General features: G+C 58.4%; 1 protein-coding gene across 6 annotated transcripts in view; it reads left to right on the top strand.

The window, feature by feature from the left end:
- CBFA2T3 (CBFA2/RUNX1 partner transcriptional co-repressor 3) overlaps nt 1-26,169 on the top strand; it is a 93,657-nt gene that overhangs the window by 55,547 nt on the left and 11,941 nt on the right. For 2 of the 6 annotated variants that reach the window (XM_084905704.1, XM_084905709.1), the window contains exons 2-7: nt 10,892-11,041; nt 14,657-14,734; nt 17,739-17,980; nt 18,127-18,216; nt 22,744-22,925; nt 23,539-23,759. In XM_084905704.1, the coding sequence (XP_084761830.1) occupies nt 10,892-11,041; nt 14,657-14,734; nt 17,739-17,980; nt 18,127-18,216; nt 22,744-22,925; nt 23,539-23,759 (963 nt within the window). Of the gene's footprint in view, nt 1-10,442; nt 10,634-10,891; nt 11,042-14,656; nt 14,735-15,791; nt 15,879-17,738; nt 17,981-18,126; nt 18,217-22,743; nt 22,926-23,538; nt 23,760-26,169 lie in introns of those variants that run through there. The other 4 variants (XM_084905705.1, XM_084905707.1, XM_084905706.1 and 1 more) reach the window with 3 other exon arrangements.

The raw sequence follows: 26,169 nt of genomic DNA, 5'->3' as shown, positions 1-26,169 counted from the left end.
GTGATGTCCTTTGAACACATTCACTCAGGGGGATTTGCTTGTCCAAGCCAAGTCACCCCCACCGTGTTATAGGTGTGACATGGGCTGTGCTTTTCCAGTTCAGAGGAGTGGGGAGCCACGAGGCAGGAGGCCCTGCTTCAGTTTGCCATCTGTTAGTTCTGGTTGGTTGGTCTCTAAGCTCCCTTCCAGTTCAATGTGTTGTAGTTCTCAATACAGTGGTGCCTCACACAACGAACTTAATTCGTTCCAGGAGCAAGCTTGTTATGCGAAAAGTTCGTTATGTGAAACGCGTTTTCCCATAACAATACATGTTAAAAAAAATAATTCGTTCTGTAGCATAAAATATGCTAAGATGACATAAAAAAAATATGCTAAGATGACATATTTTTATTTAGATACATCTAAAAACATAATTTTTTTAAAAAAAAACACACATTTTTTTAATTTTAAGACAGACTAAGTAGAGTCTACCGAATCTTGCACATCTTCATCCATTTTCTGCTTTTTGGCCGATGGTTTCATGAAAAACCTGTCCAAAGTTCGCTGTGCGAGGCGTTCGTTATGCGAGGCACCACTGTACTAAAATGTATCCGTTAGCTACTGCTGTGTAATAAATAACCCCCAAACTGTAGCTTGAAACAATTACCATTATTTGGATCATAGTTCTGCTGTTTGGGCTGGCAGTTTAGTCAGGCTTATCTGGGAAGTTCTGATCCTGGCTGGGCTTGCTCTTGAGACCGTGGTAAGATGTGGGTCTGTGTTCAGCTGTGGGCTCCAGATCAGCAGCTCTGCTGATTGTGACTGAGCACCCCACATGACTAGGCCCTCAGCTGGGACAACTGCCCCATGCATGTCTCACCCTCCAGCAGGAGGGTCAACAAGAGAGCAAGTGGAACCAGCCTCTGTGTCCAGGCTCACAGTTGGCTGACATCACTTTTACTGCCCAGGTCAAGGACAGAAAGCTCTGCCTCTGGATAGGTAGAGCTGCAGTCACATTGCAGAGGGTATGGGTCAGGAAGAGCAAATAATTGAGGCCACTTTGCAATGCATCCATCTCAGAGGTGGAGGGGATCTCAGTAGTTATAACCAAGCTTCCCTGCTGTGGGATAGGCTCCAGTAGCTCCTTGGTCCTCAGACACACCATGAAGGGATGGATGTCCTTCCTACTTACACACATGGGAGCTGCTTGCAAGGACCACTGGCAGGGGCACAGATCCTGTCCCAAGTTCTCTCCCACCACAGTGGGCCAAACTCTCAAACAGGCGTACATGGGATTCAGGCCAACAGAGGGCAGGTGGGAAGCATACTCTTTCTTAGTGTTCAGCCAACAGACCTTCATGGAGGACACACTAAGTGTCAGGCGATTGTTCCGGGACCAGTACAGAGAAAGACAAGACCGTGTCATTGGGAAGACAGGCAGTGGCGTGGGCACAAGGACCTACACAGCCAGTGGTTGATGACAGGTGCTGACAAGTGTCCCAAAGCAGACAAAATTGGGTGATGTAGCAGGAAGCACAGGAGTGGGGGCAGTTTTGACTTGGGTGAGAAGGGAAGGCTGCTCTGAGGAGGGGCATTTGAGACCAAACCTGAATAATGAGAAGAGAGCCTCGCTGGGATGAGGGGAAGCACCCCAGCAGGCTCAGGACAAGAGCGAGTGCTGGGCCCATGGAGCTGTAAGGCGGTCAGAGCACCGGAGACGTGCGGGTACACGCAGTCCGTCTGCCACCCATCAAGCCGTCTTGCCCCAGCTTCTTTGATGAACCCCACACTCATTTATAGGCATAACATGGGCGGTGCTTTTCCAGCTCAGAAGGGGAGTTCTGGTGGGATTGGGTCTGGTCCAATTTTGCAGCATCCCAGTGGTAGAAGGGACTCTCCCACCCAAGCATACCGGTTCCCTTCACCACTTGCAGGATGTCATGGGCTCCTGCGTATGATGGTGGGGCAGCCTGGCCACTGCCAAGTGTCCCCCTGTATCTGCGAGGGAGCTTCACTGTGCCCCTGGGACATTCTCTTGTGGACTCTCATTGGACAGAGGCTGGCTGTCCCCTCCTGGGCACGCTCTGAGCACATCCACAGAAAGCACTGCCACCAACTAGCTGGGGACTTCAACCTGGACACACATGGGACCTGCTGTGTGATGGCTATGTGCCTGGGGTTAGTGACGTCACTAATCCGGGCCTCGGTTTCCCCATGTGTACCTCAGGATCCTAACACCTCAGGGTTTTGTTAGGAGAGTTGAATGGGAGAGGTGTTTCAAAACCCCGGGCATAGAAACAGCTCTTAGCAAAAGAGAAACTATTTAAAATCAAAGGTGTACCCTCGCCCGTTTTGCTCAGTGGATAGAGCATCAGCCTGCGGACTGAGGGCCCCAGGTTTGATTCCTCGGTTGCAGGCTTGAGCCCTGGCCCTGGTCAGAGTGCATGCGGGAGGCAACAAATCCATGTGTCTTTCTCACATCGATGTTTCTCTCTTTTCATCTCTCCCACTTCCCTTCCACGCTCTAAAAATCAATGAAAAAGTATCCTCATGTGAGGATTTAAATAAATAAATAAATAATAAATAAATAAATAAATAAATAAATAAATAAATAAAATCAAAGCTGTGCACACATGCGGAGGACAGATCCTTCCTTCCAGGACCCCACAGCAGTCTCCTCCGTGTCCCATGCGTACTGGACACTTTCCCTGGATTAGCGAGCTTTGCCCTTCCTTTCCTCTGTGGCGTGGGGTCTGTTCCCATCCCCCTTCTGCAGGTGAGAAAACTCAGGTTCAGAGTAGAAAAGCCGCTGCCCTTGCAGCTGAGAGACTGAGGAGGGTAAGGAGGAAGGCCAGCCAGAACCTGCCCCTGGTGGCCCGAGCCGTGTAGTTTCCAGTTCACGAAGCCCTCTGGGTTCCTTATTTAAGACCCACCCCAAGAAGCAGAGTTACAGGCCCCATAATACCAATGTGTAAACCGAGGCTCGGAGGCTGGAACAATTTCCCCGAGTTCATAGTAGTTGGTCACAGAGCAGGATGGGAACCCAGGTTTCCTGACTCTTGGGCCAACATTGTTGCCATGGTGACCTGCAATCTTCACAGTCATCACCCATTGGCCTGGAGGCCGGGGTCCCTGGGGCCCGGGGAGGTTGGGCTCAGCACTGTGCTGTGGGAAGGGTGGTGGCAGGCAGAGGAACAGCCCACCCGGGTCAGGCCCCAAGGACTGGGAAGGGCTGGGCAGGAGGCCCGCCTGGAGCACTGGAAGGGAAAATACTAATCCTTGTGTTTTTATATTATTACTTATTCATCGGGTGGCGGAGGCCTTAATAGAAACCAGATGTGGGAAGTAACTCAAGTTCCAGCGTCTGGGACTCATTAGGCTGCGCCACCCCCAAAATCCCCTGCTCTGCCGAGGTCTGGGATCAAAGATGAGTGTCCCCCTGACATTGGCCTTGGGGGTGGGGGGTGGGTCCCTCCTGGTCAGACCCACCCATCTGGCTGGAGGGTTTGCCCTGAACACAGGCAGCCCTTCCACATCCCTTCACCACTGCCCCAGCCTGGGAGCCCCTGCCGTCTCTGGTCCCAGACCCCTCTGACATGTGGCTGCTGCCTGAGGGTTCGGGCCTAACTTTCCCTCCGTTTATTCCCATTAAGAGGGTTCAGAAGAGTCGGGGTGCCCACCCCTGCCAAGAAGTTTGCTCTCAGTGAGGAGATCACCTGGCTTACTCAAGACCCCAAGGGTGCAGGAGAGGAGCCCACCCACCCACCCTCCAGGCATTCTAAGGACCAGAACTGCCTGAGCAAAGGCTTGGATGCTCAGATGCCCCCTCCTCCATGACAGAGATCTGGCTCCCCCTCTCTCACTGCACCTCCTGTTTGCATCTTGAATTCTGGCCACTCTGGGGACGGGGCCCTTCTGTACTGGTAGGGTAGCCTGTCTCACCTCCCCCGGCCTGCACAGCAGTCAGCACAGGGTGCATGGGGCCTTCCCAGCGATGGGCCTGCGGGCACTCAGGGCATCCAGGCCTTCAAAGAAAGACTTCCCGCTGAAACCGGTTTGGCTCAGTGGATAGAGCATCAGCCTGTGGACTGAAGGGTCCCAGGTTCGATTCTGGTCAAGGGCATGTGCCTTGGTTGTGGGCACATCCCCAGTAGGGAGTGTGCAAGGGGCAGCTGATTGATGATTCTCTCTCATCCATGTTTCTAACTCTCTATCCCTCTCTCTTCCTCTCTGTAAAAAAAAAAATCAATAAAATATATTTTTTTGAAAGAAAGAAAGAAAGAAAAAAAGAAAGAAAGAGAGAAAGAAAGACTTCCCTGCACCACCCTGTGTCTCTCCTGGCTTTCAAGGTCCTCCCGTGGACATGAGGCCAGAAAACCTCCCTGGGACCACCTGAGCCAGAAAGGACACCCACTCTGTGTGTGGACACAAAGGGACCGGAGGGCACTGAGCACTCAGGGGGGCTGCTCGGAACACCAGGGACCCGGCTCCACCCCTCACAGAACGGCTTCCACTCCAAACATGGCATCCCCGATGGCGGTCCCCAGCTGCCACTCCGTGCTCACCGTGCTGCTTTGTGTCCACGGCTCCGCTCCATCTTCTAAGGGGCCCTGCCCACGGGGGACACCCTGACGCATGTGCAGCCTGATTTCTCCTCAGACACACTCACACTTCTCTCTCCTCCATGAGTTTGGTGACCGGCTTGTAGGAGGGTCAGGGGTTATTTGTCATTAGAGGGGGCCAAGCACCATTGCAACAGGAGGTCTGTGAATGAATGAATGGACTGGCCAATGGGTGGAAATCCTGGCAGGCACAGTAGTGTCTAGGAATCAGAACCCTGAGCCAGGCAGCCTCGTGGAGCTGTGGCCTTGGGCAAAACCCTGACCGTCCTGCCCAGGACACCCACCTGGATCAGGTGTTTGCCACACAGAGAAGGTGGCCATGGAGGTGACAGTATTTGGGGGCGGACTTTGAGGCAGAGGGGTCAGAAATCCCGACTGGTAAAAGGAAGCCTGTGGGGTCAGGAAGCCTGGAACAATCTCCTGTGGATGGGCTGTCTCCCAGGGTCCTCTTGGTCGTAATTCAACAGGTATTTATCGAGTGGAGGCTGCAGGCAGATCTCCAGGTATCCGGGAGAGGGACTCCTGGCAGTGGGAACAGCCAGGCAAAGGCCCGAGGCAGACAGCCTAGCAACAAGGGAAGAGTGTGGGAGGTGAGGGCAAAGGGGACAGCCAGTCACAAAGGCCCGTGTGTGCTCTCAGGGGCTGAGACACAGGCAGCCACCTTTACCCGTCTTAGGAAATGTGCCTCAGAGGGCACTTAGCGCTCCGGTTCCCAAGAAAGTCCGACAGACAGGTTTACCTTGGCAGGAGTCTCAAGGTAGTGGCCCGCTGCCCACAGAGGCGGAGCTGGGGATTCAGAGACCGGGGCCGGTTCCTGGCTCTGCCCCCCACGCACCTGCAGAGCCTCCGCCTCTCAGGGGATGGAGGGGATGGTGGGTACCGGCTTGTCAGTCTCACCTGGTGGTGGAGGACATGGTGAGGCTAGTCTTGGCCAGGCAACCTCGCAAGGGGCTTCCTTTCCTTTTGCTCACCTGCGCTTTCCCTGCAAGGAAGAGGCAATGTGTGCGAGATGCAGGAGGGAGATGACTGGACAGGTGTTCCACGCTGCTCTCCTTGGGTCCTCACCACCATCAGTCTCCGAGATCGCTGTGACTGCTGCTGCGCCTGTTTAGTGCTCTCCCTCCTTACTCCTGCTTACAGACGTGGAAACTGAGGCTGGGGCAGTATGCCCAGAGTGCCTGCTTGTTTACAGAGGTGGAAACGGGCACAGTGCCGTTCCTCGGGTGCCAAGCTTACCCGGCAGCCCTGGAAAAGGCTCTGCTCATACGCTCAGTACTCCTGAGACCGGCCTCGCGGTTATGCTGGGGACTTGAGAGGGGCTGAACCCTTCAGGGCCCCTCCCCAGCCCCCCATGGACCTCAGGAACCCTGGCCTGCAGGTCAGCTCCTGGAGAGGGCCATGGGGTGGAGCTGTACCCAACCTAGGAGCGACACCTGCTCAGTTTCTGTGTGGGAGCTCGTCCCAAGACCCCACAAAGAGTGGCCTCTGGGGCCAGGCAGCCTGGCTTCAGGTCTTCCCCACCCTGTACCTCAGTGTCTCATCTGTTCACCTCACAGGCTTGCTGTGGGGACAAGATGAGGGGGTACATGCAGGTTGCTCAGGTCAGACCTGGCATCATTGCCTGTGAGTCCCTGTGCAAAGGGCCTGAGGCAGCAAGAGCTGAGCTTACTGTTGTTATCTGTCAGCACCTGTGCAAGGAGCCGGCAGCAGATCACCTGCCATTCCTGCTGCCTTCCCACATCCACGGCTCGGCTTTTGTGAGGGTCAAAGGAGGTACAGTAGGACTCACACTACAAAAGATCAAAGCGGGAGCTTGTTATATCAGCAGCATCGTGGATTCAAGGAGGGCAAAGCCGGGAAAATGAGCCGTGCTGACGCTAGCAGGTCCTCCTTCTGCGGAGGGTTCTAGAACCCCAGGGCTGGGAGCCCTGGGCGCTGGCCAGTTCTCAGCCAAGCAGTGCGGGCTGGGAACCACAGGCGCACACGGACAGTGATGGATGGGGTGGCTTGTTCCGGCACATTCCGTGTTCTTTCCCACCAACTCCGCCTGGCCTTGGAGAGCGGCTTCCTCTGTGGATGGATTAGCGACATTCGCTGGGAACTGGATACGCCGTCTGGGAAAGACACAGGCTGTCCCTCGGGCCCTGGGAGCACAGGGTCTGGGAATGTGCTTTCGGGCTGGGAGCGGCAGGCAGGGGGTGGGGAGCTCCGGCCGTGAGCTGGAGCAGGAAGCCCCGATCCCGGGGGCTGGAGAGGACAGGGCCCCTCTGCCCACCCTCGCCCCTCTCAGGAGGATGTCGTCCATCGGCTCCTGCACACTCAGACGATATCAAGACACCAGCCTCTCAGGAGCCTGCAGGCCCCATCCCTTGTGCATCCGTGGTGGGAAAGACAGCACAGAAAGCCCCTGTGGGGATGGGGGACAGGCCGTTAGAAGATGAATAAGCACGGGGGTCCGATGGCCAGGGCAGACCTGGGTCTGCCTCTCATGGGCTGGTGACCTCGGGGAGCCAACACCTGGGCCCCGACAGCACTTTCCGGGAGGCGGGAGGGTTCACCGAGCTGCTGTGTGGACGTGCCGGGTCTGAGGACACCTGAGCGTGGATGCTGGAGGATGAGGGGACAAAGAAAGGGGAGCAAAAGAGTGTCTTGTGGGGCTGGCCCAGGTTTTCCGGCGGCGGTTTGACTTGGTGGGAGCTCTGCCATCTGAGCCGGCTCATGCTGGGCCCCTCAGCAGCCTTGGTGGGAAACGGGAAAGGGGGTGGCCCTCTCACTGGCACCTAGAATCCAACAGCACGGCCCCTTCCTGGACTCTCCCATCTCTCCCCCTCCTCCCCCCCTCCTGCCCCTGCCCTGGCTGGCTCCTGCCCTCTCTGCCTTATGGGCCCAAGGTCCCTCCTGGACGTCCCTATGCTGGCTGCCTGAGCCTCCCAGCTGCTGGGGGTCTGAGCCTCCCAGTGAGTCTGGGGGTCTCAGTATGAGGCCTTGAAGGGGGGCAGAGCAGGAAGCCAGAGAACAGAGAACAGAGAACACCTGTCTGGTGGCTCCTTAGAGTTTAGAGAGGCACCTGTTTGCCCTCAGGGTAAGGCCTGGTGACGCCCCACCGGTATGGAAGCCGCTGGAGGGATTTAGGCCAGAGAAACCACGTGCACACTCCAGACCCGCCCAGCTGCTGTGCCGAGCCTCGGTGGCTCCCACTGCCACTCAGCAGTCTACACCAAGGTGACCAGACATTCTGCTTTTGGAGGGACAGTCCCAATTTTTAGCAATGTGTCCCGCGTCCTGCAGGATTTTTTAAAAAATCAGGACTTTTTTAAAAACGCCGCAGGACACTGGACAAGTTGTTAAAAATCAGGTCTGTCCCGCCAGAAGCGGGACATCTGGTCACCCTAGTCTACACTCCCCAGCCCAGCCTGGCTGCCTTTCTGCCCCATTTTTCTGCACAACTAGAGGCCTCTGGCCTTTGTGCTCTCTGTTCCTTGACCACAGGCCATTCCTCCTCATCTCCACACCACCTCTGCTCTTCACAGAAGGCCTTCGTGATTTCTCCTTCCTGAGGCGGGCCTGTGCTGAGGGCAGCCTCGGAGGAGGGACCCAGCACAGGAGCTGCTCTATAAACCTTTGCTGAATGTCACTGCGTGCTCCTATGTGCAGACCCTTCACCTGATTTCATCGAGCCCCCAGCCGCCCAGTGGCAGGTGCTCACTGCTGCCCCCTTATGGAGGAGCGGAGATGAGGCAACTTGCCCTAGGTCACATTGCCTGGAGGGAAATAGAGCCGGGACTCAAACAAGATTTAAGAAAGACTCCTGAGATCCCGGATGGTGCGCCTATGGCCCCAGCATGCTCAGGCGCTGGGCAGCCTGACGCCTCTCCTAGAGGAGAAGAGTGCCTGTGGGTGACAACCACGAAACCCTGCAAACCCATGTGACTCGGCAGGGAGGCGCCCATACTTGCTGTGTGCCCGTGGGCAGATTACTGCACCTCTCTGTGCCTGCGAAACAGGCTTTTGGTGAGAATAAAAGGAGTGATGGCTGTCCAGGGCCGAGAGCAGGTCCTGCCTCCTCTCCTAAGTAAACAGATGGCCTAGCGCCGCCTCCTTCTCCTTTTCACCAGAGGTTGCCGGGCACCAGCAGAGCTCTGCCTGCTCCATCCTGAGTCCCAGCGGGCGTTGTGGGATGGGTGGATGTATCCAGAGCCCGCTCTCAGGGGCTGCGGAGATAGGTGCGACGTGTCGAGCTGTCCTGCCTGGACCCGTCCTCCTCCTCTCTCTGACCACTGAGGCGCTTGTTAAACAAGCACCGTGTAGGGAGGGTCAACGCATTGAGCGGCCCTCCCCCGCGGGGCTTTCCTTTATCTGCTGCTCTGTTCTGTGTAGTCTCTGAGGCTCCCGCCAAGCCCCAGTGTGGAAGGGCTTTGGAAAGTCAGGGCAGGCCCTGCGGCCCGTGTCCCAGGTTGGCATCCGAAGCACCCTTCCAAGCATGCTGGTGGCACCGCCTGCCCTGGGGTGGCCTGGTCAGATGAAGGGCTGGCCAGGACAGTCTGCACCCTGAGGGGTGGCCCGAGGCCCGCGGCGGCCAGCCACGCTTGCCTTCTTTGGTTGTCACCAGGGACTGGCCACCGGCCCTGCAGCCAGGCACGGTGTTGACGGGCCCCACAGCTGCAGTGCACATGTGCCCAGCCATCAGCCTCCTGACAGGCCGGCTGCGGGGGAGGGGGAGGGAGTGCCCGGCGGGAGGGAGGCCAGCGGGCAGCTGAGTGGACAGCAGGTGCTGCGAGGCCGGGTGACGGCTGATTCTGGCTGCTTCCCTCCATGGGGCCCAGCAGGGCAGGGGCTTCCCTCTCACCCCCCGGGGCCCTCAGTGTGGGGGGCTGAGGGAGCCCCTCCCCGGTGCTGTGACGGTGGGCATCTCCTCTCTGAGGGGTCAGTAGGGAGAGATGAAGGGAGGTTTGCACAGCATTGAGCATGAGATGACGGTAATGCCATTTGTGAGTGTTATTCATCACCATCCCCAGAGGCAGGCCACCCCACACACATGTCTGTGTGTCTGCCCTGAGCAAGGGGCCGATGGGGGGGAGCAGAGGGGAAGAACTGTAGCCACAGGGTGACCGCTGAGGGGCAGTGACCTTGACAGCGGTTCTGCCCCTCCCTCTCCCTGGCTCGGGAGGAGACCCCATCAGTTAGCAAGACTAGCTCGGGGCAGGGTGGGCTGTGCCCCTTAAGGTAACAGGTGGAGAAAGCCCGTCTCCACGGCCCTGAGCAGCTGGGCCACCCAAACCCCACCACTGCTCCCAGGTCTTTGCGGCCGACGCAGGCCGGGCTGACCCTGCCTTACAATGGAGCGGGAGGTCCGTTGTTCCCCCCCTTCCACCTGAAAAGAACGCCCTGGCAACTGCTGGCCCAGGGTGTGTGCCTGGCCAGGGGAACTCGGAGGCTTTTCCTCTGGGCCCTGCTCTGTGGGGCCGGGAGCTCAGGCCCCAGGCAGGTTTCATTTTGCTGCTTCCACCCTCTCCACACAGCTGGCCCCTATCAGGCCATTAGATCACAGAGGACTTTTGGCAGTTTCCAGGGCCACAACCCTTCATCTGCAGACCACACTTGGAGTGTCAGACTTAGACGGGCCTGAAACGGACCATGTCCCCAGCCTGGCTGCTCCCAGGAGTTGCCCAGGGCCGGGAGGTGGTTAAAAAGAAGTTTCCACCGCCCGGTGTCTCCTGGAAGACCCCCACTCCCGCCTGAATGGGCCTCAACCCCCTGCAGCAGCCTCACCTGGGGCCCTGAGGGAAACAGACGCCCACCCCACACCTGCTCAATCAGAAATGGGGGTGGGGAGGCCAGCGTGTGCCTCTGAACAGGCCCTTCAGGACGTGCTGGTGGAGGCTGCCTCAGTGGGTGCTGCCCGGCTCCCCGGTCTGCAGTACCAGAGCCCCACCCCCCCAGCCCAGTGAGGATCCGAGTGCCCGTGCTGGCCAGCCTAGGGCTCGTGCAGCCTGCCTGAGACGGGCTGACCCATGCCCACCCTCCGGCCCCAGGTGGGTGAGATATCAGCCCCTGTGAACACACCTGGGGCTTATCCTGGGACTGGAGCTGGCTTTGTGGGCAGAGACGGAGCCACCTTGGGTCCAGCTGGGTAACCCCCACCCGGGTCTCCAGCAGCACAGCCCCAAACCCAGCTGCTGGGGGCCGGGAGCCCAGCCAGACACTCGGAGTGACTGGGGAGGTGCTGACCGCTCCCCTCTCAGCCTGCTTCACTGGCGCTCTCTTTTTCTTCCCTCCCCGCTCCCGCACAGCCGTGGACAGGAAGGAGAAGGCTGCAGCGATGCCTGACTCCCCCGCGGAGGTGAAGACACAGCCCCGGTCCACGCCCCCCAGCATGCCGCCCCCTCCACCCTCTGCGTCCCAGGGCACCACGCGGCACTCCTCCTTCACACCCCACACAAGTGAGTAGCTCCGGGGCTGGGCACCAGATGGGGCAGAGCAGAGGGGTCTCTGGGGCCCCTGACGTTGCTGAGGGGCCAAACCTCGTTTCATGCTAATAAGAGCTGGGGCCACGGTCCCCGTGCCCTAAACCCTGGGCCCTGGAAAGGGAGGGCCCGTCGTGACTCAGAGGCCAAGCTTTGAGGTTCAAATCCCAGCTCTTCCACTTCGTAGCTGTGAGCCCTTGTGCAAGCCACAGAACCTCTCTGGGCCTCGCCTTCCTCCTCTGCAAAGCAGAGCTGGCTACAGCCCCTGCCTCGCTGAGCTGCCGTGAAGACAAGTGAGTTCACCGAAGTTCCTACCCGGTGGCCGGCATGTTGTGAACATTCCACCAAAGTTGGCTGTTATATGTGGAACTCAGGGAGGGCCAGGGACTTCCCCGTCAGACAGCAGGTTGCTGAGCGCAGGTGAATTCAGTCAGGCCCGCACCTGATGGAGAGCCCATCAGGGCAGCTCTGGTCTCAGCGAGCCCCGCGCTGGCTCTAACGCCAGGGGCCTGCAGCCAGGCCTCGGTGGGGGCGCAGGGTGGCCAGGAACTGAGGTCAGCAGGGCCGCAGCTGCCAGCAGTGAGGTGGGTAGAACAGACCCTTAGGTTGGGTGTCACGACGCTTACAGCAGCTCTGAGTCCTCCGGAACCCACCACCGCTGCCGGAGTCCTGTTCCTTAGCGTCAGAGAAGTTGCGGACTCGTGATTTTGGGTCCTGGCAGCTGGGAAGGAAATCCTCAGGTTTGGGCCAGGGGCTTAGCAGTGTGTCCTGAGGGTTTCTGATGGTCATTGGAGAGAATCTGTGTACCACCCCCACCCCTATGTTCAGAGGTCAGAAGCCCCACACCTCAGGTCCCTTCCCCAGGCTTTGAACCCCAAAGGAAGCCTCAGACTCCTTAGCCCAGTGGTCCAAAAACCACGGCTCACGAGCCACATGTGGCTCTTTGGCCCCTCGAGTGTTCTAACGCCACTTCTTCAAAATAGACTCGCCCAGGCTGAAAACTGACTTCTGCACATGGGCCACGAAGTTTCAATTGCACTGTGTGTGTGCGCCAGCATGTAGTATTTTTGTGGAAGAGCCACACTCAAGGGGCCAAAGAGCCACATGTGGCTCTCAAGCCACGGTTTTCCGACCACTGCCTTAGCCTCTGGCTTCTGGTCCTCCCTGGGCTAAGAAGTAAGAGCTGCTGCCTCCCGACAGGACCCATAGCTCTGCCCAGAGCGTGGGGTGAACCAAAGGCCGCTCTAGATCTCTGTGTCTAGACACCCAGGGCTGGCCCCAGCTTCGTGGACCAGCCTCCCTCGGGAAGAAGGCATTGGCTCGGCCCCTTATTTGTAGGTTATTGGCTTAAGCCAGTCTCCTGACCCTCCGAGCCTCAGTTTGCTAAATGGAGTGATATCACCTGCTGCCATGTGTAGCAGCTTGAAAACAGAGACATCTCAGCACACAGTAGGAGCTTAGGGACCAATACCTCTCCCTACACCTTCACTTGACACAGAAGGTTCCAGCGCCCCCTTTCTACCAGGTCTTAGCGAGGGTCCCCATGCACCACAGAGACTGGGACAGGTCCTCAGCCCTGCCTCCTGCCCAGGACGGGCCCCGGGCAGCAGGGCTCTCGCTGCACCGTTCTCATCCACAGGTCCACGTCTGCCTTCGTCAGCCACACTGGGAGGGGCTGGAGACGGGGCTTTCTCCCACACACAAGTCTCATATGGCGCTGGCCCCTGGTCGTCCTGCCCTCTTTTTGGCAAGAGTCAGTGCTCACCTCCGACTGAAACGCAGGCAGCATCTACTCAACAGATGCCACCCTGTCGGGGCCCCGTAGGTAGAAAGGGGGGGTGTTGTATTTAACTTCCCAGCCTGCACCTCAGCCAGGGAGAAAAAGGGATTACTCCTGCAGGGCAACAGCTGCTCCCAAGGAAGTAGGCCATGGGCCACCACCTACAGTGACAGCCCATCTCTGGTTCGGTTCCAAGCAGGGGAAGCCAGCAGACACTTGGCGGTCAGGCCAAGGCTCCGAGCTGGGGCCCCGACCCTCATGGGCGCATGCGTCTCCCGCAGCCTACTTTACTCCTTGGTCCAGGAGCCCATGTTCCAGAAAGCAGTGGTCTGGGAGCCAGATGTTTCGGGTTGGGGGCAGGGCGAAGATCAACTGACACCACCCCCGTGTGCTTTCGGGTGGCCTGTGAACAGGTGTGCGTGTGGGCAGAAGGCCTGTGTGTGGCTCAGGGGCCTCCCCTTACACCCATCCCGTCCCCATGCGCCCCCACCACTGTGGGCTCATGCTCCTGGATTCGAGGTCCCGGCTCCATTTAGAGCACAGAGGTCACAAGAGACAAGTAATTCTTTTCTAAGCTGATGCTTTAGTTTCATGGGGCTGCTGGGGCCATCTCTCTGGGTGTCAGGCCACCTCTAGGTGGCCTCAGATTTGTTCCCTACCGAAGAATTCCCTGAAAGCAGGTGGTTAACCATGTCCATGCACCTGGCTGGTGGCTGCCTGAATGGACGGAGCCTCTGTGCTCAGCCTCGGATTCCTGCCAAGAGGCTCTCCAGCTTCCCTGGGACCAGCCTGTGAGCCAAGCTGACCAGAGGCTGACCTTGAACCAGAGCTGGAGGGCTGTGGTTTTCTTGCCCAGTGACCGCCTAGGCACAAATTCATTTTGGAGTTGAAGCTGTGGTGTGGCTAGGGCAGTGGTCGGCAAACCGCGGCTAGTGAGCCACATGCGGCTCTTTGGCCCCTTGAGTGTGGCTCTTCCACAAAATGCTATAGCCTAGGCAAGTCTATTTTGAAGAAGTGGCATTAGAAGAAGTTTAAGTTTAAAATTTTGGCTCTCAAAAGAAATTTCAATCGTTGTACTATTGATATTTGGCTCTGTTGACTAATGAGTTTGCTGACCACTGGGCTAGGGAGATGGGGGGAGGGAAGGGGAGGGGCCTGAGAAAACTCTGGGAAGTAATGTAAGGAGCTACTCTGCAGCTGGGAGGACCCTCAAAGGGCTAACACTCCATCCTGCCCTTGATTACCCCATGTGACGGGGGCTCACTTTTTGATTACTGCAGCATAGCCTGTCTCCTTTTAGCTTCCGCTCACTAATTCCGCTCAGACAAATCAAATCTTCCTTCCTGTTTGGTGCTTCCTCCCCTCATGGCAGCTTGGTCCTGTGCTTCATTTTGGAACCATCATTGGGTTGTCTGTCGATGGAAACCCCTAGCCCTGATTCACAAGTCAGCTCAGGCTCCAGGCTCCTTGAGGATGGTGCTGAGTGGGGTCATCAGGAACCTCCCAGGAAGAGAACGTTTTAAGAACCAGGGACCCCACTCATGCAGATAGAGATGCCAAAATTCTTGTAGGCCCCTGGAAGGTCCCACCGGAAATGTCCTTAAAAGATCCCACCGTCAAGCCCCTTCATGGAACAGAGAGAGCTGAGACCTACAGAAGGGAATGACTGGCCTAAGGTGGTGACAGCCCCAATCTCCAAAACTGCTGTCCTAAAGCAGAGTGGGGAGGGGCCGACTGAGACACCCCGCAGGGCAGAGCCGCCTGCCCCTGGCCCCCTTCCTCACAGAGTGTTTTTCTTATTTTGCTTACAGATCGAGAGGACGGGCCTGCGATGTCTCTGCCCCACGGCCGTTTTCATGGCTGCTTAAAATGGTCTATGGTCTGTCTTTGTAAGTAAAATAACAAAAACCGCAGGCCTCCCAGGAGGTCCTCGCCCGCACCCTCTGCCTGGGAAGGCCTTGACGATGACCCCACTTGCCTACGCAATCCACTATTGCATGTCAGTGAGGTCTGCGGAGAGGCCTGAGGGGCAGGCCCAGGAGAGCAGAGCACTCAGAGTCCTCAGACCCACAGTCACCGCTCCCCTCCCCCTGCTCCTCATGACTTGTGTGACCTTAAGCAGGTGGACACCCTCGGGGTTCCTTTTTCCCGATCCACAAGACAGGGTGCATATGGCCGAACCCAGAGCTGGGAGAAGGTAGAATGTCAATGCACGTCTGTAGCTTAGCGTCTCAAGGGCAGACCCCAGCCCGGGTCAGATCCCAGCTCCTCTTCCCAATGGGGTGACCTTGGGCAGATACCACCATCCATGCCTCAGTTTCCCCACCTAGAAGTCATCATATGCTGCTGGTGGAGTCGGCGGGAGGCCTGGCACATCCTGGGTGCTCAGTGGACATTATGGTCACTGGTGGACATTTCCGTCAAAGTGCTTGGCCACAGCCGATGTCTGTAAAGGGAAGTTTTCGCAGAGAGATGCTCAGAGTGTTGTCAGCCGGCGTCGGGACAGGCACCCACTACACGCCAGTTGGGCTGCTCAGCCCAGGCGTGGCTGCGGTGCAGCTCCGGGCTCCAAGAGGAGGTGACATAATGATTGCGCATTATTTATGTCCTGCGGTGCGTGGTCCTCCTCGCCATTATTCTGGGATGCCTGGCCTTCCTCTCAGGTCCAGCCGTCACTGAGCTGCGGCGCTACCGGGACGGTGTGATTCCCAGCCCCAGAGCCGCTGCTGCAGCGGGGAGAGGGGCTAGCAGGGAGGCTGTTTGTTGGTTCATCATCCCAGCCTGACCCCCGCCCGGGCCCAGGGCTGGGGAGCTGCGGGGGTGCTCGTGTGTGCCCCCAAACCTCAGCCGGGGACACGTGTGCGGTCTAACTTAGTAACACACCTGTTGTGGAATGAAAGCACTTGTGGCCGGGGGTTATTTTCGGCGTCTCTTTAGCAAGCTGCTGAGACTGCCCGGCAGCCTGAGGGAGGGAGCACGGGCCAGCGAGGGCAAGCAGGCCTCCGGGAGGACCCAGGCACCGAGGGCAGGCTGGTAAGGGAGCTGCAGGGAGGCTGGGCCCAGGCTGGGCCAGGGGCCGTGGGTGGGAACCCAGGAAGCATGGACAGCCGCACATCTTAGAAGCCTCTGGAAGGCCCAGACCCCAGGTGATAGCCCAGTTCTGCCACTCGGAGTGAGCCCCCCACTGCGGAGAGGTCTCCGTGGCAGTGGGCCGTCTCCTGGCCTGGCCGGTGTGACCGCTGGTGGCTGTCATCAGTCTTGACCAGCTGGTGTGTGTGGTCCTCCTTGCCATTGTGTGTCAGGGTCCTTGCATGTGTGTCAGGGACCGCTGAGGGGGTTGGCTGGAGCTCGCTGGTGAGACAGGAAATTAGCACAACAGCAGAGTCTTCTGTCTGCCCGAGGGTCCTCTGGACGATGCCTCAGACGGGGGAAGGACAGGGCCCCTCCTGCCCTGTGTTTGGAGCTCTCTCTTCATCCCAGAGTGAGAGGGAAGGCTGAGCGAGGCACACCTCCCTGCGGGACTATTCCAGAGCTGGTGTCACTTCTAGGGTCCAGAGGTGCTTCTGCGACCATCCGGACCAGGGAGGCAGGCAGGTTTCACCTCACATGGTGTCAGCCCTGGCCTCTGCTCAGTGGGGGCCAGTTATGGATGAGAGACCACCCACACGTAAAAGCAATCAAGGTCAAGCATTTCTGGCTTGCTCCTACCGTGGGTAGAAGAGCAACCGTGGTACAGTCAGCCGGGGAAGCCTGGAGCAGAGGGGCCCAGCCCCTGTGGAGTGGGGAAGCTCCACCCCTGGTTTGGGCCCAGGCTCATTTGCATATGAAGAAACCAGGGCCGGGCCCCAAGCCTCACCCCCCTCTAAGCTAGTGCAGGTGGTATAGGGCCTCAGGCAGGATGCCCTTTCCCAACCCCGTGCCAGGAGGGCTCACAGGTGTAGGACGAGGGAGCAGGCAGATGAGCACACAAGGGGTTGAGTGTAAGAAAGGAGTGAGCCGCCGGGAGCAGGTGCCGGTGCGGTAGCCAAGGACGCCAGGTGTGAATGGCCCCCAGGGTTAGCAGTGGAGCCTCAGCTCTCCCAGAAATATCAAGCTTCTTCAAAGGCCTGGGAGCCTGTGACCTCTGACCTCTCTGTAGACCCTGGTGGTCATCACTAGGGTTTCTGAGGCTGGGGGACAGGGGTGCAGGTGACCGGGCACCGAGGGCTCCCTAGCTCCAGTGTAAAAGCTCTGTCGCCCCAGGCTGAGGGCGGAGGTCCTGTCCTGGGACCATTTCTCAGCACCCCTGGCCTGTGCCAGTCCTGGGACTGGCTGGGTGATATCCCCAGGGCCTGGGTAGCTCACAGCACTGCTCCTGGGGCCGCTGCCGTGTGTGCATTTGGGTCCCTTAGTAACTTGCTGGTTCTCCACATGCGGCCTGCACAACAGCAGCCAGCCCAGAGGCTCCCCAGCCGGGATCCAGCCCCACTTGTCCCGGGGTATCTGGGTCCCTCTGCCCCACTCGAGTCCCATCAGCACAGGGATTGGAGCCTTTGTGTGGGCGATGGCACCTCTTTGGAAATGGGCACCTCGCAGGGCTGTCATGATGGAGCAGGATGGAGGGGGGTGGCCTTCCCCGAGGAGAGGGGAAGGGGGCCAGCAGGTCCCTATAGTGGAGAAGCCCCTCTGTCTGTTCACAATGGACACTGAGCAGTCTGGCTGGGAGGCAGGTGTATGCCTGGCATCCTGCCCTGGGGTGTGGAGGGTCCGACCAAGCAGCCCCCACTCACTGAGGCCTGAGATTACGCATCTGTAAAGGGTGTGGTGCTCCCATGACATCCCTGTGACTCTAGGTGGGGACTCGGGCTCTCTGCTGTGCTCCTCACTCCCCTCTCCCCCCCCCCCCCCCCACAGTAATGAACGGCAGCAGCCACTCGCCGACAGCCATCAACGGCACCCCGTCCACGCCCAATGGCTTCAGCAACGGCCCAGCCACCAGCTCCACGGCCTCGCTGTCCACACAGCACCTGCCCCCGGCCTGCGGGGCACGGCAGCTCAGCAAGCTCAAGCGCTTCCTCACCACCCTGCAGCAGTTCGGCAGCGACATCTCCCCGGAGATCGGGGAGCGCGTCCGCACGCTTGTGCTGGGGCTTGTGGTGAGTGGGGCGGCCTGGCCACAGAGGATGAGTCTGCTGAGCGGGGACGCGGGGGCCCTGGGTCGTGCCCAGCCCTCGGGCCTCCTGCCCTCTTCGGGCTGGGCGGGCGGGGCTTGGGCTGATGCGTGGTGGTTTTCTCCCCTCAGAACTCTACACTGACCATTGAGGAGTTTCATTCCAAGCTTCAGGAGGCCACCAACTTCCCACTGCGCCCATTTGTCATCCCTTTCCTGAAGGTAACAGCAAACCCTGCTCCCTCGTGCCAAGGCCGCCCCCAGGAGCCCCAAGTTCATTCTCTGCCAGCTCTGCCCAGGCAGCATGCTCAGCCATCCAGGACTCAGGGAACAGCTCAGACTAGTTGCCAGACCGATTAGTCAGCCACCAAACCCAGTGCTGTAAGAGAGCTCTCCAATAAGTCCTGTTGTTTTTTACTAAAGGCCTAGTGCGTGAAATTCGTGCATGAGTAGGGTCCCTAGGCCTGGCCAGCGATCAGGGCCAATCAGGTTCCCCACCTCCCGGCCTCCCCACCTCCTCCTTCCCTTGCTTCCTCAGCACCCCACCACCGCTCCTGGTCACCCAGCATGTTCCATGCCACCCCCTGGTGGTCAGTGCATGTCATAGCAAGCAAACGAACTCCCGGTCTCCTGGTTGATCTCCACAGGGGACAATTTGCATATTAGCCTTTTATTATATAGGATTGGCTAAAGGCACTTGTCTACTGTACAGCTATTTTTTGAGCACGTATTACATGCCAGGTGCAGTGCAAGGCTTAGGGAAATAGCAGTGAGCAAAGTAGACACAGTCCCTTCTGGAATCAGTGGCCTGGTGGGATGGGAAACAGCCAACCAGCGATAGCTATAAGTTCTGTGATGTGTGACACTGGAAGGGGCAAATGATGAGGGCTGTGGGAGGGAGGGGGGCACCCCGGTGGAGAGCAGGGTACAGAACCTTCCAAGCATGTGCAAAGGCTCTGAAGAAGGGTGTGCCTGCTATGTTTGAGGCACAGTGAAGGGGAAGGGACAGAGGACAGATGGAGGGACAGGTGGGTGGACAGACAGATGGTGGGTGGTATGTTGGTGGAAAGGTGGATAAATGAATGCTGTCAGATGTAAAAAAAAAAAAAAAAAAAAAAGGTCGTGTGGTCAAACATGGAAGATAAACAATGGGCCAGGCCTCTCAGCGGAAATAGCTGGTGTCTGGTGGCAGCACCAGGGGCTTATGAGCAATGCAGGTTCCTGGGCTCGACCCAGGCCCACTGAATCAGCACCAACATTTCAACAAGGACAGGCACAGGCCTAGACCGTGTTACAGCAGAGTCTTCACTGCAGTACTTCTCAGGGCCTTCACTCCCCTAAACGAGGGTCCCCCCACCTCCCAGAAGGGCCAAGAGGAACCAATTCCCAATGTCTTTGACCCCATGACCCTTTGCTGCTGTGTACCCCCTGAGGTCAGGGTTCCCCGGGGCTGGCATTTCCCAGGCCTCTGAGATGCCTCCAGAGTGGGCCGTACTCCCCGCATGGCCGGGCCCTGGTGGGTCCTGAGGACAGAGCAGACTAGACACTCCCAGGGTTGAGCCCCGCCCCTGCAACTGAGCCCCTGTTGGCCTGGGCCAGGCTGGTTCACCCCTCCATGCCTCGTTTTCCGCAACTGTAAAATGGGACTCGTTTTCAGGCTGTTGGGAAGACTGCATGAAGCAATGCATGTGAAGAATTGGCTTTTGTCATCTGAGATTTAAAGATGTTTTGCAGATGAGGCATGCTTTGCAAAACGACCTTCAGCACCGCCCCTGCTGGTCCCCAGGCTCCCTGTGAGGAGGGGTGGCACAGGCATAGTTCCCAATTAACAGGTGGGGAAACTGAGGCCCTGAGGTCTCCCCTGCTGGAGGAGAGATGGAGCCAAGGCTGAGACCTGGATCCATCAGCCTCCAAACACACCCGGCTTTTCCAGGGTGTGTCCCAGACCCACACCTTGTCCCCTGCAGTCCCTGGCCAAGGGGACCCCACTTGGTGCCCCCACACCTACTCCCGCCCTCTCTCCTTCCTGCCCTTCCGCCCACACCCCACTGAGCTCACACTCCTAAGCTGGCGACAAAGAGGCTGCTGGCATGGAGCAGGGTTTGGGCCCATCTGGCAGTCATTTGCAATTCATTAGGAGCCCTTCCCTTCTCTCTCCTCCTTTCAACTTACTGCTGACTCCACCACTCCCCATCTTTGGGGACACAGTGCGCCTGCTTATTCTGTCGGATCAAATATTTACAGCAGATGTCCAGCCCGCCCGCGTCAGCTGCCCTTGTTTATCTGAGGAGCAGGGGTAGGGCCAACATCCGTGTCTCCTGCTCGCCCAGCCAGGCCCTGCCCAGTGCCCACTGTGCCTTGCACCCCAACATCCCCCCCTGACACACCCCCAATGAGGCGCTGGACAGGACATGCCCATCCTAGCACTGCCTGCTGAGGTAGCTCTCTGCCTTAGTTTCCCCTCTGTCCACAGCAGTTCTCATATGCCACTAGGGCTTTTGTGCCTAGATTGCTCTTTCTATAGGGTGAGCGACCGGCCTGCAGCGCCTGGGGCCTGGGATCCCACCCAGGGCCGCGGGTTGACAGGACTGTCAAGGACACAGTCCATTCCTCTCCCTGACATGCAGCTCCTGGGGGGCAGCCAGTTCTGTTTCCAGGGGTTGTTGACAAGGCCCTGGCCTGTCCCCATGGTCCTGCCAGGGGAGCGGCCCCTATCCTCCTTGTTGTAGGGGCTTCGGCCCCTTTAGAACCCAGAGCATTGTGGGAGATCCCAGCAGGAGTGCCCCCTGCCCGACCCACTGTGTCCCCTCCTCCGTGACCTTCGCGGGTACGATGGTGCACTAGGCCCTCCGTGTGGGCAGCGGTGATGCACCCGGACAGCGGGGCCCTTGGAGCTGTCGTGCTGCAGAGAGGCAGGAACTCTGGCTGAGAATGCAGCGCAGGCTCAAACCCCAGCTCCACCCGGGGGCTCCGGAAGGCTCTGCCTCAGTCCTCTCCCCGTCACTGGGATGTGACAGCACCTCACAGGGGTTGGAGCGGAGGAGTTAGTTCATAAGAAGCCCACGGGAGCCCTTCCTGTCCAGGACAGAAGGAGCAGGTGCTGTTCGCAGCTCCGGTTGCAGATGAGGCAGAAGCCAAAGGCGTTAAGTGACTTTCCCAAGGTCACACAGCAACGCAGGGTGGGCTGGCCACAGGCCTGCGGTTTGTGGAAGATGTCAGCTCAGCTGACACCATTATTGTGGTGGTTTTTGCAAACACTGATTTCCCTCTGGAACAGAGTTCCCATCTGTGAAGGGGGTAGCTCCAGGCTTCTCTGCAGCGTCAGAACCTTCATTCAGACAGTAGAGTTGAGGCCCAGAGATCTTTGCCACCAGTTTAGTCTGTCCAGCACCAAAGTGGGAGGCCTCCCTGGCACCTGGGCCTTTAGGGACACAATGGGAAGTGCTGCCTGAGGAATCTGCCAGACATGGCTCCCCACCCATTTCTTCTGGGCTGGGGTCCCTGTGCCCCCACCCCAGGACCCTGGGCCCCTGCACCCTGTGCTGAGCTCAACACTGTGCATGGCTGAGTGTTCGGGCTTTCCAGAAGCTGGAAGAGGCTGCTCCGCCCAGCCAGCCTCCACCCGTGGTCCCGGCTCCCAGCTGGCCCCAGCCGGCCAAGAATCCAGATGTTTCCACCATCCCAACAGCAACCAGCCGGTGCCCGTGCAGTACCGCCCTGCTGGGCCGGCCAGAGGGAGGCTGCGAGGGAGAGGAGGGGCCGGCGAGGGAGAGGAGGATGTTTGGCGTCGTCAGACCTCCCGGGACCTCCTTTCCCAGCTCATGCTCCTAACATGTTGGACAGATGGCGGGCTGGCGCGCGTTCAGCTATCCAAATAGAAAAACAGACCTGGCAGCCGGCGCTGCTTGACAAAACTGCATCGGCCGCTTGATTGGGCCCGGGTGTGCTGGTGGGTTCTGGGGAGGCAGCGGCAGGAGAAGGCTGTGTGGCAGCTTTGAAACGCCATGAGAAAGTTGGGGAATTGTAATTATTTACAAATACTTAGAACTCTGGCTCTCCCAAGTGGCCTGCTGCTGGGCCTCCATCCAGCCTGCTACCCCCTCCCCCCACAGCCCCCACTCACCACGGTGGCTCTGGGACCGCAGTCTCTTTGGAAGTCACATGAGGACCCCCTTTGCCACCCAGCAGGGCATTCTGGGAGCCCCAGAGCCAGGGCAAGGGCCCAGGGAGGAGGGCATAGCTGCTACAGGCAGGATCTGCATTTGAACCCTGTGCATCCCAACGTATCACCCCACCCTCAACTCAATGCCCTAGTGTCCTTACCCGTAAATGTGGGACCAGTCACAGTGTCCATCCTGAAGGTGGGAAGACCATGGGTGGTGCAGCCGCGGGCAGTGACAAGTGTGGTGCTCAGAGTGGTGCTGGCACACTAATGTGCGCAGCCCACACGCTGAGGTTCGTTCAGGGCTGTGCAGGGGCTTACATCAGCACATGTGGGGGCACCGAGCAGACACGCGAGTCCCGCTCCCAGCTCCTCCTCTATGTAGCTGTGTGCAGGGCTGCCCACTTCCTCGCTCAGAGCCCTAGTTTCCTTCTCCACACGGGGGGTGACCTGGTGCCTGCTTCCACGGGCGCAGGCAAGGAACCGTCTCCTGGTCCTCTCCTCACCTTCTCCAGATGCCACCGTGCCTGGCATTGGAGCAAGGCTGTGCTCCCTTGTGCCCAAGCCCACCCTGTGTCCTCCCACAGGCAAACCTGCCCTTGCTGCAGCGTGAGCTCCTGCACTGCGCCCGCCTGGCCAAGCAGACCCCTGCCCAGTACCTGGCCCAGCACGAGCAGCTCCTGCTGGATGCCAACGCCTCTTCCCCCATTGACTCCTCGGAGCTCCTGCTGGAAGTCAATGAGAACGGCAAGAGGAGGACTCCTGACAGGTACTCGGGGCTTTCTGCAGCCGGAGAGGGAGACAGTGAGGGGACCAGCTGGCTCTGGTACCACAGCTCCCCAGGCACCCTCGTTCCAGGGCTGAGAGAATTGGGGTCAATGTTCTCGCCTGCAGCGAGTGAGCAAGCTGGTCAAGTTCAGCCTTACCTGCAAGGCCACTGCACAGCTCACTCAGAGAGGCTGCCCTGTCAGGCTGCAGGGAGGGCTCCTGAGGACTCGGATGTCCCCCGAGGGGAAGGGGATAGGCAGGAGGGGAGTCTGGAGGGAATTCCGTGGTGATTCCTTTTGTGCTAGATGTGGACCCCGTGTCCAGGAGCCTGAGGTACCCGGCACATGGGCGGCCCTCTGCCAGGAGAGGGTGCCCCCCTCTCTTCATTCTCTCAGCAGACGTTCAGACTTGTGACCCTGGGCCCCAGAGCCGGCACACCAGGGGCGGGAATCAAGGCTGGGCCCCAGTGGACTGGTTTCATCTCTCCCTGTCTCCCCCTTACTCTTTCTCTCTCTGCCCACCACCTCTCTCTCCCTCTCACTCCTCCTGCTTGGACTTCTATCCACGGCTCCTCGTTCTGTGACCACTGACCTCCCGCCCGCTCTCTTGGCCAGGACCAAAGAGAATGGGTCAGACCGCGACCCGCTGCACCCTGACCCCCTCAGCAAACGGCCGTGCACCCTGAGCCCCGCCCAGCGCTTCAGCCCCAGCAATGGGCTGCCCCACCCCACGCCGCCACACTACCGCCTTGAGGACATGGCCTTGGCCCACCACTCCCGTGACTCCTATCGCCACCCTGACCCCCGGGAGCTTCGGGAGCGCCACCGGCAACTCAGTGAGCAGTGTTCTGGGGCAGGGGTTGGTGTGTGTGTGCGCATGTTAGCAGGAGCACATGTGTGTGGGGAGAGCATTCAAGAGTCACTGTGTACATGCATCCAGACGCAGAGTAGATGGGTGTAGAGAAAGGATGAGAGTGGGAACTGGGCCCAGGGCACAGGGGATCCCCATCATGGCTGGGTTCTGGAAGCTTCTGAGTGAGAGCCATCTTTCCCAGACCTCCATCTGGGGTGTGGTTCAACATCCTCACCCTTGGGGACCAGAAGGTCCCTTCCCTCCCAGGGGACATGATTGTGAATGTGCCTGACTGGGCCAGACTGAATGGAGGCGAGCACAGACAGGTGTGGGGCCTGGGGCACCTAGAGCCACACCATTCGCCCTTGGCCCCTGTATAGGTGCGTCACCTTGTTATAGTGACAAGGAAAAAGGGAGGCCACCAGGCTCTGCAGCTGGGGCAGAGAGAGGGCAATAAATTAGCTTCCTGGACCCAATTTCCACGTGGGGGGTGCTTCCCACACAACATCAAGCAATCCTTGGACGACAGCCTAGTGTCCTACGATTGAACTCAGTTCTGACATTCTACCTGGAGACTGCATAGGCCCCATAGGCCAAGGGTTCGGTCCTACAAGACTGCCCACCCCCTTCAGTGCCAGTCACAAGTCCAGGTTGTCACCTGTGCTTCTGGCCAACTGACTACAAATCAGAGGTTCCCACAACCCCCACCTTGCTTTCAATTAATTTGCTAGCATGGCTCACAGACTCAGAGAAACATTTCCTTCCTAGATTACCTGTTTATTATAGAAGGTTACAACTCAGGAACAGCCAGGTAGACGTGCACAGGGCAAGGGATGGGGACAGGGTGAGGTGTTTCCACGCCCTCTCCCAATCTCCGTGTCCATCAGCCCAGAAGCTCTCCAAACCTCCTTTGTTGGTTTTATGGAGGCCTCATTGCCGAGGCATGGCTGATTAAACCACTGGCCACTGGCAGCTGATTCAGCCTCCAGCCCCTCTCCCCGGCCTGGAGGTCACGGTGGACTAAAAGTCCAGCCCTGTACTCCTGTGGTTGGTTCTCTGAGCAAACAGCCCTCACCTTGTTCTAAAGTAAGCTCACTAACATTAAGAAAAGACACCTGTATCGCTCTCTACGCTTAGGAAATTTCAAGGGTTTGGGAACTGGTGAGCCAGGAACCCTGGATGAAGACTATATAGGAGAGCGATATTTTGGCCATCTGAATGACCACTTGCTTGTTTCCTGCGGTTCACAGGCCAGCCAGAAGAACCGTGTATGGGAAGTTCTAGCTTGTGAGGCCCCCAAGTCACAGGAGCTGCAGCCCCTGCCTTCAAGGCATTCCCGCATGCATGGCTGGCACCCTGAGGGAAAGCAGACACCCTTAAGACTCAAGAGCTCTCACTGGGCCCACTGACCACACATGCCCATCCTGCTCTTGAAGCGGGATGAAAACGAACACCAAAACACAAAATTCTTTTTTTTAAAATATATTTTATTGATTTTTTCACAGAGAGGAAGGGAGAGGGACAGAGAGCCAGAAACATCGATGAGAGAGGAACATCGATCAGCTGTCTCCTGCACACACACCCCCACTGGGGATGCTCCCACAACCAAGGCACATGCCCCTGACTGGAATCGAACCTGGGACCCTTCAGTCCGCAGACCGACGCTCCATCCACTGAGCCAAACCAGCTTTGGCCAAAACACCAAATTCTTAAGAGCATGGGCACTGGGAGGAGCAAGGGTTTCATGGTGAGAGCAAGGGCTCAGGACTGCCTTTCCTCTGAGCTCCGAGGACTCCCTATGATATACCGTTGGGCAGGTCACATGACCTCTGTGCCTCTGTTTCCTCCTCTGTTGGCGGGCTCTAACAGGAGTCTCACCCTCAGGGTCATGTAAAGGAGCAAGTGTGTTAATCCAGTGCAGAGTGGGGGCTGTGCGGCCAGCTGTTACTGATAATAGTCTGAAAAGTCTAGGGTGGAGCACTCACCTCTTGCTTGCATTGTACCTTAACTCGTGTGTGTGATATGTCAGCACACCATATAACGGAGGTCCAGAGATCATAATTGACATGCCCAAAGTCTTCTAGCCACATCTGCCAGACCACTGACTTGGGGGACAAAGAGATGAGCAGGACCAGCTCCTACCCAGAGTATTGGGGGACAGCCTAGAAACAGCAGCCTCTAAGATAGAGGCCCAGGACACCGAAAGGGGGCCCCGAGGCAGGGTCAGCAGAGGCCTCACTCCATACAAGGCCGCCTCCTCGCCCCCAACCCGCAGAAGCTTCCAGGGCCCCGGCCCAGGCAGCAGGTGACAGTGTCTGGCTCCCCGTGGCCGGGTCAGGCAGGTGCTATTCCCACCCGCTTCTGCTAATGCAAAAATAGACACCAGCTGTTGG

Source organism: Pipistrellus hanaki, assembly GCF_964339955.1.
Source record: "Pipistrellus hanaki genome assembly, chromosome: 15".
NCBI lineage: Eukaryota > Metazoa > Chordata > Mammalia > Chiroptera > Vespertilionidae > Pipistrellus > Pipistrellus hanaki.
This window is presented reverse-complemented; position numbering and strand designations above follow the sequence as displayed.